The sequence below is a fragment of the Heterodontus francisci genome, chromosome 25 (assembly GCF_036365525.1).
Source record: "Heterodontus francisci isolate sHetFra1 chromosome 25, sHetFra1.hap1, whole genome shotgun sequence".
NCBI lineage: Eukaryota > Metazoa > Chordata > Chondrichthyes > Heterodontiformes > Heterodontidae > Heterodontus > Heterodontus francisci.
The window spans coordinates 14,843,919-14,855,944 of record NC_090395.1 but is presented as its reverse complement, the minus strand read 5'-3'; the positions used below and the strand labels follow the sequence as shown (position 1 = coordinate 14,855,944).

Sequence of the window (12,026 nt, the reverse complement as noted above, 5' to 3'; positions counted from 1 at the left end):
TAAATGGCCGAGGCCCCCGATCCTTTATTAATACAGATTGTAAATGGCCGAGGCCCCCGATCCTTTATTAATACAGATTGTAAATGGCCGAGGCCCCGATCCTTTATTAATACAGATTGTAAATGGCCGAGGCCCCGATCCTTTATTAATACAGATTGTAAATGGCCGAGGCCCCCGATCCTTTATTAATACAGATTGTAAATTAATTGTGTAATCCTGTGTTTATTTTTGAGAGGAAGGTCTCTGGGCCCTGAGACTATGGCGGCTTCTCTGCTGATTCTCTGGCTGTGCTCTAACACAGGTGTCCGGGTCATCATGTGGAACTTTGTCCCCCAGCGATGGAACAAATGTGAATTGATCAACCGGCTGCCAAATCTCGGCTGACCTCCGACCTGACCTCTGACGCGCGATCACTGAGGGGGCGTGGTTATTCGGTGCATGCGCACTCTGTTTCCGGTTTGTGTGTGTCCGCGGGAAAATGGCGGCGGCGGGAGCTGGAGCGCGGGGCGGAGCGGCTCATCTCGGTGTCGGGGCCGTGCAGCAGGGGCTGAGGGAAGCGCTCTTCGAGGCTCTCGGTTCCATTCTCTCCCCCGTGCAGGAGGTGCGAGCTGCCGGGGAGGAACAGATCAAAGTGCTGGAGGTGACGGAGGGTGAGTGGAGAAGAGGAGTGGAGGGAGAATAGGATGTCGGGGGAGAGAGCAGGGGAGGAGGAATGTGTAGGGGGAGTGGCAGGAATGGAGTGTAAGAAGAGGAAAGGGAGGAGGATGGAGGAGTGGAGAGAGGAGCATGGGCTAGAGGAAGAAGGTGACGTGTAGGGGGAAGAGGAGGAGTGAAAGGAGGGAGGGGTGCTGGTAAGAGTGGAACTAGTGGGTGCGGGGGGATGGGTTGAGGTGGTTGAGTATGGGTGGGTCAGGAGAATGGGGTGGGGGAAGAGTTAAATGTAGCGGGATTGAGAGGAGAAGGGTCTTGGAGGAGCTGGGGTGGAGGGATGGATAAGCCTGGAGTGGGTGAGAGGAAGCAGGCAGGGGTGGGTGTGATTGGGGATTGAATGAGATTGGAGCGAGTAGATTTGGGTCACAGTTATTGAAGTTGAGGGGGGCTTAGAAATAGTGGATGTATTGGTGGTCATCTTCCAAGATTCTGGCACAGTTCCTACAGATTGGTGGGTAGCTAATGTAACCCCACTATTTAAAAAGGGAGGTAGAGAGAAAGTAGGGATTTATAGAGCAGTCAGCCTGACGTTGATATTAGGGAAAATTCTAGAGTCCATTATCCAAGATTTTATAGCAGAGCACTTGGAGAACAGTAGTAGAATCGGATAGAGTCAGCATGGATTTACAAAAGGGAAATCATGCTTGACAAATCTATTAGAATTCTTCGAGGATGTAACTAGTAGAGTTGATGAGGGGGAGCCAGTGGATGTGGTTTATTTGCACTTTCAGAAGGCTTTCAACAAAGTCCCACATAAGAGATTAGCATGTAAAACTAAAGCGCATGGGATTGAGGGTAGTGTATTGCGATGGATAGAAAATTGGTTGGCAGACAGGAAACAAAGAGTAGGGATAAACGGGTCTTTTTCCGAATGGCAGGCAGTGACTAGTGGGGTACCGCAGGGATTGGTGCTAGGACCCTAGCTATTCACAATATATATTAATGATTTAGATGAGGGAACTAAATGTAATATCTCCAAATTTGCAGATGACACAAAACTGGGTGGGAGGGTGAGTTGTGAGGAGGATGCAGAGAGGCTTCAGGGTGATTTAGACAAGTTGAGTGAGTGGGAAAATGCATGGCAGATGCAGTATAATGTGGATAAATGTAAGGTTATCCACTTTGGTAGCATTTAGTATTATCTGAACGGCTATAAACAGAGGGGAATATGCAGCGAGACCTGGGTGTTCTCGTACACCAGTCGCTGAAGGTGCAACAGACGGTAAAAAAGGCAAATGGTATGTTGGCCTTCATAGCAAGAGGATTCGAGTACAGGATCAGGGATGTCTTGCTGCAATTATACAGGACCTTGGTGAGGCCACACCTGGAATATTGTGTGCAGTGTTGGTCTCCTTATCTGAGGAAGGATGTCTTGCTATAGAGGGAATGCAGCGAAGGTTTACCAGACTGATTCCTGGGATGGTGGGACTGACGTATGAGGAGAGATTGAGTCGGTTAGGATTATATTCGCTGGAATTCAGAAGATCTCATAGAAACCTATAAAATTCTAACAGGACTTGACAGGGTAGATGCAGGAAGGATGTTCCCGCTGGTGGGGGAGTCTAGAACCAGGGTCATAGTCTAAACATACAGGGTAAGCCATTCAGGACTGAGATGTGAAATTTCTTCACCTAGAGAGTGGTGAACCTGTCGAATTCGCTACCACAGAAAGCAGTTGAGGCCAAAAAATTGTATGTTTGAAGGAGGAGTTAGATATAGCTCTTGGGCTTTAAAGGGATCAAAGGATATGGGAGGAAAGCAGGAACAGGTTACTGAGTTGGACGATCAGCCATGATCATAATGAATGGCGGAGCAGGCTCGAAGGGCCGAATGGTCTACTCCTGCTCCTATTTTCTATGTTTCTATGTTTTCCTCTGCTCCTAAGGGAAGCGACATTCAGATAATTTACCTTCATGCCCCTTCTCCTTGGGGTAGTTTTCAAAGTCTGCTTTGCACTCTGCCCGTTGCTGCCTTTGACTGGCTGAAGGTGCTGATGGTGTAGACCCCACTGAAGAAGAGGAGGCTCCATTTTTCTGCCAGCATCCTGGTGCAGAGTCTTTCTCTCCCCACTGTCAAGCTGTTTGACGAAGGGTCCTGAATTCACTCAGGTGCTGAGAGATACAGTTACACAGAACACAGGAACTGCAATGGCATGATGGGACAAACCTCATGGTCTTGAGAGGATAGGTTTGGTGATGTTTCTTATAAATGAATTGATTTGCACTCAAATCAGGACTGGGAGCCATAATATAAAATCACTAAAATCCAATAGGGAATTCAGGAGAAGCTTCTTTACTCAAAGTGGTGAGAATGTGGAACTTGCTGCCACAGGGATTGGTTGAGGTGAATAGCATAGATGCATTTAAGGGGAAACTAGATAAGCACATGAAAGAGAAAGGGGAATGGAAAGCTATATTGATGGGGTTTGATGAAGGGTGGGAGAGGAGGCTTATGTCGACTATAAAAATTGTCCTAGGCCTATGTAATACTATTTAATTATGTAACTATGTACTGGCTTGGAATTCAAACATGTGTGAATGATTAATGAATTGTGACAGTTGAATTGGAAACTAACAGGAATCTCATAAGTCAGTGACCCCTTACCCTGTGAGCTAATAGAGGTCTGGTGACCCACCAGTCTGTATTCCTGTGTTGTACACTAACAGACCTGTACCCAGCATCATGCGATCTGGGCATCGCCGGCTAGGCTGGCATTTATTGCCCATCCTTAATTGCCCTTGAGAAGGTGGTGATGAGACACCACCTTGAACCATGTGGTGTAGGTATGCCCACACTGCTGTCCGGGAAGGCAGTTCCAGGATTTTGACCCAGCGACAATGAATGCATGATGATATAATTCCGAGTCAGGATGGTGTGTGACTTGGCGGGAGGGAACATGCAGGTGATAGTGTTCTTATGCCCATAATGCCCTTGCCCTTCCAGGTATAGAGGTTGTGGGTTTGGAAGGTGCTGTCGAAGAAATCGTGGTGAGTTGCTGCAGTGCATCTTGTAGACGCTATATGCAGCTGCGCCGGTGGTGGGGGGTAGTGAATGTTTAAGGTGGTGGGTGGGTGTCAGTCAGGCCAGCTGCTTTGTCTTGGATAGTTTCCAGCTTAAGCATTGCTGAAGCTACACTCATCCAGGCAGTTGGAGAGTATTCTATCACGCTCCTGATTTTAAAAAAATGTATTCGTTTTTGGGATGTGGCTGTCGCTGAGTAGGCCAGCACTTGTTGCCTATCCCTAATTGCTCTTGAACTGAGTGGCTTGCTAGGCCATTTCAGAGGGCATTAAGAGTCAACCACATTGCTGTGGGTCTGGAGTCATATTTAGGCCAGACTAGGTAAGGACAGATTTCCTTCCCTAAAGGACGTTAATGAACCAGTTGGGTTTTTGCAACAATCAACAATGGTTTCGTGATCACCAATAGACTAGCTTTATTTTTACATTCCAGATTTATTAATTGAATTTAATTTTCACCATCTGCTGTGGTGGGATTCGAACCCATGTCCATAGTGCATTAGCCTGGGCTCTGGATTGCTAGTCCAGTGACATTACCACTACGCTACCACCTCCCCACCTTGTAAAGGGTGGAAAGGCTTTGGTGAGTCAGATAGTGAGGCTTTCCTTGCAGAATACTACAAAAACTTGCATTTTTATAACGCCTGAACTTAATAAAACATCCCCAGGCGCTTTACAGGAGCGCCATTTAACAAAATATGATACTGAGCCACGTAAAGAGGTATTAGACCGGATGAACAAAAGCTTGGTCAAAGTGGTAGGTTTTAAAGGTGCGTCTTAAAGGAGGTAAGGAAGGAAGCGAGCCAGACAGAAAAGGGGAGGAAATTCTGGAGCTTAGGGCCGAGGCAGCTGACGATACTGCAGTGGTGAAGTGATTAAAATTGGGAAAGCCTCTTGCTCTTGTAGCTGCAGAATGTATGTGGCTGGTCCAGTTAAGTTTCTGGTCAATGGTAACCCCCAGGGTATTGATGGGGGATTCAGCCATGGTATTTCTGTTGAAAATCAAGTGGAGTTGGTTAGACTCTCTTGGAGATGGTCAATACCTTGTACTTGTGTGACACGAATTACTTGCCACTTATCAATCCAAGACTGAATGTTGTCCAGGAGTTGCTGCATGTGGGCATGACCTCTTCAGTATTGGAGGAGCTGTGAGTGGTACTGAACACTGCAATCATCAGCAAACATCCCCACTTCTGACTTTATGATGACAGGAGGGCCATTGCTGAAGCAGCTGACAATGGTTGGGCCGACAGTACTGCGTTAAGGAACTCCTGCAGCGAGGCAGGCGTGTGGAGATGATTGGCGTCCAACAATCAAAACCATCTTTTATGTTAGGTATGACTTCAGCCAGAGTTGTTCCCCTCATTCCATTCACTCCAATCTTACTTGGGCTCCTTGATGCCATACTGTTAGATGCTACTTTGACGTCAAGGGCAGTCACTCATTTCCCCTCTGAAATTCAACTCTTTTGTCCATGTTTGGACCACGGCTATAATTGTTGTATTCCAGAAAGCAAGTTGGTGAAAGATGAATGGGAACCATCTGTATACAAACCTATAAGCATTTATTTACAGATAAATCACCAACCCATCAAGAGATCAAAACCACTATAGCCTAATTAAAATCACACAAAGCCCCCGGAACGGATGGGATTGCAGCCGAGGTCTATAAACAGGGAGGAGATGTGATCCTTGATAAGCTAACTGATCTGTTTTACAGCATACTGGGAGAAAGGATCAGTGCCTCAGGACCTTCGAGATGCAGTGATTGTTTCCCTCTACAAAAACAAGGGAGAGAAGTTTGTTCATTCAAACTACAGAGGCATCATCTTGCTCTCCATTGCAGGCCAAATCTTGGCCAGATTGTGTGTTTAAATAAAAACAAGAAATGCTGGAAATACTCAGCAGATCTGGCAGCATCTGTGGAGAGAGAAGCAGAGTTAATGTTCCAGGTCAGTGACCCTTCATCAGAACTGGAATTTTTTGAGGATGTAACTAGTAGAATAGTGGGTGTGGTGTATTTGGACTTTCAGAAGGCTTTCGATAAGGTCCCACAAGAGAATAGCGTGCAAAATTAAAGCACATGGAATTGGGGGTAAGGTACTGACATGGATAGAGAACTGGTTGGCGGACAGGAAACAAAGAGTAGGAATAAATGGGTCTTTTTCCGAGTGGCAGGCAGTAACTAGTGGAGTACCGCAGGGATCAGTGCTAGGACCCCAGCTATTCACAGTATGTATGAATGATATAGATGAGGGAATTAAATGTAATATATCCAAGTTTGCAGATGACATAAAGCTGGATGGGAGGGTGAGCTGTGAGGAAGATGCAGCGAAGCTCCAGTGTGATTTGGACAGGTTGAGTGAGTGGGCAAATCCATGGCAGATGCAGTATAATGTGGATAAATGTGAGGCTATCCACTTTGGTAGCAAAAACAGAAATGCAGATTATCTGAATGGTGATAGATTGGGAAAGGGGGAGGTGCAGCAAGACCTGGGTGTCCTTGTGCACCAGTCGCTGAAAGTAAGCATGCATGTGCAGCAGGCAGTTAAGAAGGCAAATGGTATGTTGGCCTTCATAGCGAGAGGATTAGAGTACAGGAGCAAGGATGTCCTGCTGCAGTTATACAAGGCCTTGGTGAGACCACATCTGGAGTATTGTGTGCAGTTTTGATCTCCATATCTGAGGAAGGATATTCTTGCTATGGAGGGAGTGCAGCGAAGGTTCACCAGACTGATTCTTGGGATGGCAGGACTGAAGTATGAAGAGAGATTGGGTCGATTAGGCTTGTACTCGCTAGAGTTTAGAAGAATGAGAGGGGATCTCATAGAAACCTATAAAATTCTAACAGGACTGGACAGACTAGATGCAGGAAGTTATGTTCCTGATGGCGGGGGAGTCCAGGACCAGGGGTTGCAGTCTAAGGATAAGGGGTAAGCCATTTAGGACTGAGATGAGGAGGGATTTCTTCACCCAGAGAGTGGTGAACCTGTGGAATTCTCTACCACAGAAAGCAGTTGAGGCCAATTCATTAAATATATTCAAGAAAGAGTTAGATATAGTTCTTAGGGCTAAAGGGATCAAGGGATACGGGGAGAAAGCAGGAACAGGTTACTGAGTTTGGATGATCAGCCATGATTGAATGGTGGAGCAGGCTCGAAGGGCTGAATGGCCGACACCTGCTCCTATTTTTCTATGTTTCTATCATTCTCTGTCAACTGCAGAAAGGTCAGGTCAAGCAGAATGGAGCCCTGTCAGCCAGCTTCCCTATGGCCAATGGTGTTAAGCAAGGGTGTGCTCTGGTGCTGACCTTTTTCTCTACTTTCTTCAGTATGGTCCTTCAAGAGGCAAAGGTGGGCTTGACAGAAGGCAAATACATCCGCTTCTGATCAGACGCCAGTCTGTTCAACCTGCAATGACTACTGGCACATCCCAAAACCATAGAAGAGCTTCTGTTTACTGACAATTGCATGCTTCTGGCACACACTAAGGAGGCAATGCAGCTTATTGTAAACTGTTTCTCTGAGGCAGCAAATGCCTTTGGTCTTATTAGGCTAAAGAAAACAGAAGAGTTGTACCAACTATGGCCCCGAGGAAATTACAGTCCACTGCAGATCAGCATTGACGGCAGCAACCTCAATGCAGTAGAACAGTTTACTGATCTATGCAGTATTATCTCAAATGATGCCACTGTCAACAAGGACAAAGACAATTGACTGTCCAAGGCCAACAGTTCCTTTGGCCACCTCTTGAAACAAGTCTGGTGAAAACAAACATTCACTAGGCACCTCTACAAAAATTCAAGTATACAGAGTGGTTGTCGTCATCACCCTCTTGCATGGATCAGAATCGTGTGTTCTGTACACAAAACAAATGTGACTACTGGAGTACTTCCATCAGTGCTGTCTTCAATTTATCATGATCAGATGACAGGACTACATCACAAACAATGAAGTCCCCAACAGAGCCAATCTGCCCAGCATTAAATGCAATCTCTTACAACACCAATTGTGCTGGGCAGGTCATGTCACACATGGAGGATTATAGAATGTCAAAAGCAATGCTTTATGGTGAACTATGCTTCAGTAAGTGAGATCGAGATGCAACTTACAAATGCTTCAAAGACCATCTGAAAAGACAGCTCTCTGGCTGACATTGACCAACAGGTGTGGGAGCAGGAGACCCCCGATAGAGACAGTTGGAAAACAGCAACCAGGAAAGAAGCTGACACATTCGAAACAAACAGACCCGAGGCTGATGAAAAAAGTCTGCTTATACTAGAGCCCCTCCAAAGCAGGAGTTCTTGTGCCCAACTTCTTGAGCCTGCAGATCAAGAATTGCCCTCTTCAGTCACCAATGATGATGCCAACTCCCACAAAAACAAGCTTTCCTAGGATCTTCGCCTGTGAAGAATCTGCCATCATCTTTTATGGAGAGTTGCACGTTATAAGCATGCACCTCCTAACCCAATCACCACAGTTTGTTGCCTATTTCCAGGGGCACAAGTGAATCCCCAGTTAATGCCCACCACCTGCATATAATGAAACACAATATACAATTAACAGATTCTATGTAAAAATTAGTTAATACGCACAACCAAAATTTCAAAACCAATTAAAAACCTCCATATTCTGTACAAAGTATAACATTGCTAGACTCTTCCCCTCCTGGGACTCACTAACAATTTCTTCGTGCAGCTACTTTTTTGTAAAATAAACAGTTGATGATTTTCATCCACTCATTTAATTGAGATTTTCCTTTCCAGCATTTGTTACAAGCCAGCAAGGTCAATCTGTAATCTTTTCTCAATTATGATTTTTGTAGAATGTACATTGTCCCATGAGGAATTATCTACATGACATTCAATGGGTATACTATCTTCAGTACACCCATTGTATAGAAGCTCAATTAAAATATTTAACAAATAGTATCCCATATCCAGTGTCTCCATAAGAATCAGTGTTTCAGCAGCCAAAGTACTTTAAACAGACCTTTTTATTTTCTTCCCAAGCTGAGGGACTACATTTTCCATTTTCACCCATAAGCATTAAAGCAGTTGTACTGGAATACCTACCTGGAAAATTAGCATATGAAGCATCACTAAAAATAATGAGTTGCATATTCTTTGGGCCACCTAAGGATTGGAACTTAAGTACATATTTCTGTGGATTTAATATTTTCAATGTATTGTTGGCCCTTAAAACAATCTCGACTTTAGGGTGTTATATTGTCGTACTTAATTCCAACATATTAAAAATAGCATTTGGTTTAGTTCGTGTCCAACTAGTTTAACTGACTAATCAAACTTTGCAATTGCTCTGTCTCTTTTTTGATATAACATCTTACTGTGATGACCTAGCTTAACTATCACGGGAGTAATGCTTTCTAAATAGGATTGTTGATTTAAAGTTATTCCAGACCTACTTAATATTTAAAACAATATATTTGAAAGCTCCACAAGGCTGACTCCCAATTTTAAAGTCTACTCCAATCTTAACACATTTCTCACATTGCAGTATCACCCCATAAGAAATTAACATGCATAATGAAGATTGCTGGATCTGCTTTTAGTTGAACAATCTATTTTCAACAAAACCGATCTCAACAAACGGGACCCTCATTCATTTGTTTAGTTTTCCTTCTGCATCTGTTGCCCCTTTGGGCAATTTCAGAAACACTTCTCTCTGCAAAGTGCCACCTGGCAGAAATGTGGCTTTTATGTCAATTGATCTACACCCCCATCAGTATGTGGCTAAAAGAATGGTTCACAATTACATTTCCAAATGTGGGAGAGTCCACGCTAACATCTATCACCAGTCGCTCATTAGAAACCCCTTGCAACTAGCCTCGCTTTAGCCTATAAATCCCATTTGTAAGGATTTTTTTTTTTTTTTTTTAAAAGTACAAATCCACCTTTGTAACAAAGCTGGTTTTCCCCTCATCTGGTAACTCAGTAAACTCAACATCTAATTCCCTTTGTTTTGCCTCTCATTCGTTTATCCTCCAGTTTATTAGCAGCCACCAAACTGTCATGATCGTGAGGACTTTCACGTCTAGTTCTGTTCTGAAACTGTTCTGTGACCTTTATTTCTTTGCCTAATCTAGGCAAGCTACGGCCTCTACTTGCACTTTTGTCTGTCGAAACTATAACTACTGCAAGATCACCCTTGTTCACTATTAGGGGGTCTTTCTCCAGTACGTTATCGTTTTTTGATGCAGCAGTCACATCCACACCCACTATCAGTACTTGCACTGTGCTTTCTTACTCCACTCTTTCATCCATTCTGTCAGTCCATGGACCTCGCTTCTTGCACATAATCCTGAACATTCAACCAACATTTAAACTTGCCAATATAAAAGCAAAATACTGCGGATGCTGGAAATCTGAAACAAAAACAAGAAATGCTGGATTCACTCAGCAGGTCTGGCAGCATCTGTGGAAAGAGAAGCAGAGTTAACGTTTCGGGTCAGTGACCCTTCTTCGGAAGACAGTGATGAGGATTGTCAGAGGATACAGCAGGAAATAGATCGGTTGGAGACTTGGGCGGAGAAATGGCAGATGGAGTTTAATCCGGACAAATGTGAGGTAATGCATGTTGGAAGGTCTAATTCAGGTGGGAGGTATACAGTAAATGGCAGAACCCTTAGGAGTATTGACAGGCAGAGAGATCTGGGCGTAGAGGTCCACAGGTCACTGAAAGTGGCAACGCAGGTGGATAAGGTAGTCAAGAAGGCATACGGCATGCTTGCCTTCATCGGTCGGGGCATAAAGTATAAAAATTGGCAAGTCATGTTGCAGCTGTACAGAACTTTAGTTAAGCCACACTTAGAATATTGCGTGCAATTCTGGTCGCCACACTACCAGAAGGACGTGGAGGCTTTGGAGAGGGTACAGAGGAGGTTTACCAGGATGTTGCCTGGTCTGGAGGGCATTAGCTATGAGGAGAGGTTGGAAAAACTCTGATTGTTTTCACTAGAATGACGGAGGTGGAGGGGCGACATGATAGAGGTTTACAAAGTTAACGATAGCGCCGTTTAACACGTATCTTGACAAATACATGAATAGGATGGGAATAGAGAGATGCGGTCCCCGGAAGTGCAGAAGGTTTTAGTTTAGATAGGCATCAAGATCGGTGCAGAATTGGAGGGCCGAATGGCCTGTTCCTGTGCTGTACTGTTCTTTGATCTATCGCATTCTGTTCCTCAGGACCTTCATCACAAAACACATGATCATTTGAGGTACAAGGTGCCTTCTTTACTTCCATCAGCTGCTTAAGAGTCAGAGATTTTGAAAGGAATTCCAGTTGATTCTGAGGAATGAACCTTAGTTTGATTACCATGTTTGATAAGTACTGTCTTACCATCATGATCTTACCAGGGCCTTTCCATTCCGATGACCCTCTCTAATACATAAAATTTCCTGAATTAAATTGTGACTTGGATGGTCTTTAGACATAGAAAATAGGAGCAGGAGTAGGCCATTCAGCCTTTCGAGCCTGCTCCGCCATTCATTAAGATCATGGCTGATCATCCAACTCAGTAACCTGTTCCCGCTTTGCCCCCATATCCTATGATCCCTTTCGCCCCAACAGCTATATCTAACTCCTTGAAAACATACAATGTTTTGGCCTCAACTGCTTTCTGTGGTAGCGAATTCCAGAGGCTCACCACTGTCTGGGTGAAGAAATTTCTCCTCATCTCAGTCCTGAAAGGCTTACCCTGTATGCTTAGACTATGACCCCGGTTCTGGACTCCCCCACCATCGGGAACATCCTTCCTGCATCTACCCTGTCAAGTCCTGTTAGAATTTTATAGGTTTCTATGAGATTTCCCCCCCCCACTCACTCTTCTGAACTCCAGCGAATATAATCCTAACCGACTCAGTCTCCTCATACGTCAGTCCCGACATCCCAGGAATCAATCTGGTAAACCTTTGCTGCACTCCCTCTATAGCAAGAACATCCTTCCTCAGATAATTTATTTATTTTCTTTAGAGATACAGCACTGAAACAGGCCCTTCGGCCCACCGAGTCTGTGCCGACCAACAACCACCCATTTATACTATTCCTACATTAACCCCATAGTCTCTACCACATCCCCACCATTCTCCTACCACCTACCTATACTAGGGACAATTTACAATGGCCAATTTACCTATCAACCTACAAGTCTTTAGTGGTGGGAGGAAACCAGAGCGCCCGGCGGAAACCCATGTAGACACGGAGAACTTGCAAACTCCACACAGGCAGTACTCAGAATCGAACCCGGGTTGCTGGAGCTGTGAGGCTGCGGTGCC

The 12,026-nt window shown here is 44.7% G+C and overlaps 1 protein-coding gene across 2 annotated transcripts in view; it reads left to right on the top strand.

Annotated features, from left to right (window-relative positions):
- Nucleotides 1-460: 460 nt before the first annotated feature.
- Nucleotides 461-12,026, top strand: part of ipo9 (importin 9) — a 123,751-nt gene continuing 112,185 nt past the window's right edge. Inside the window, exon 1 of one of the 2 annotated variants that reach the window (XM_068056910.1) lies at nt 461-650. In XM_068056910.1, coding sequence (XP_067913011.1) covers nt 479-650 — 172 coding nt within the window. In that variant the 5' untranslated portion in view covers nt 461-478. Of the gene's footprint in view, nt 651-4,942; nt 5,067-12,026 lie in introns of those variants that run through there. The other variant, XM_068056911.1, reaches the window with a different exon arrangement.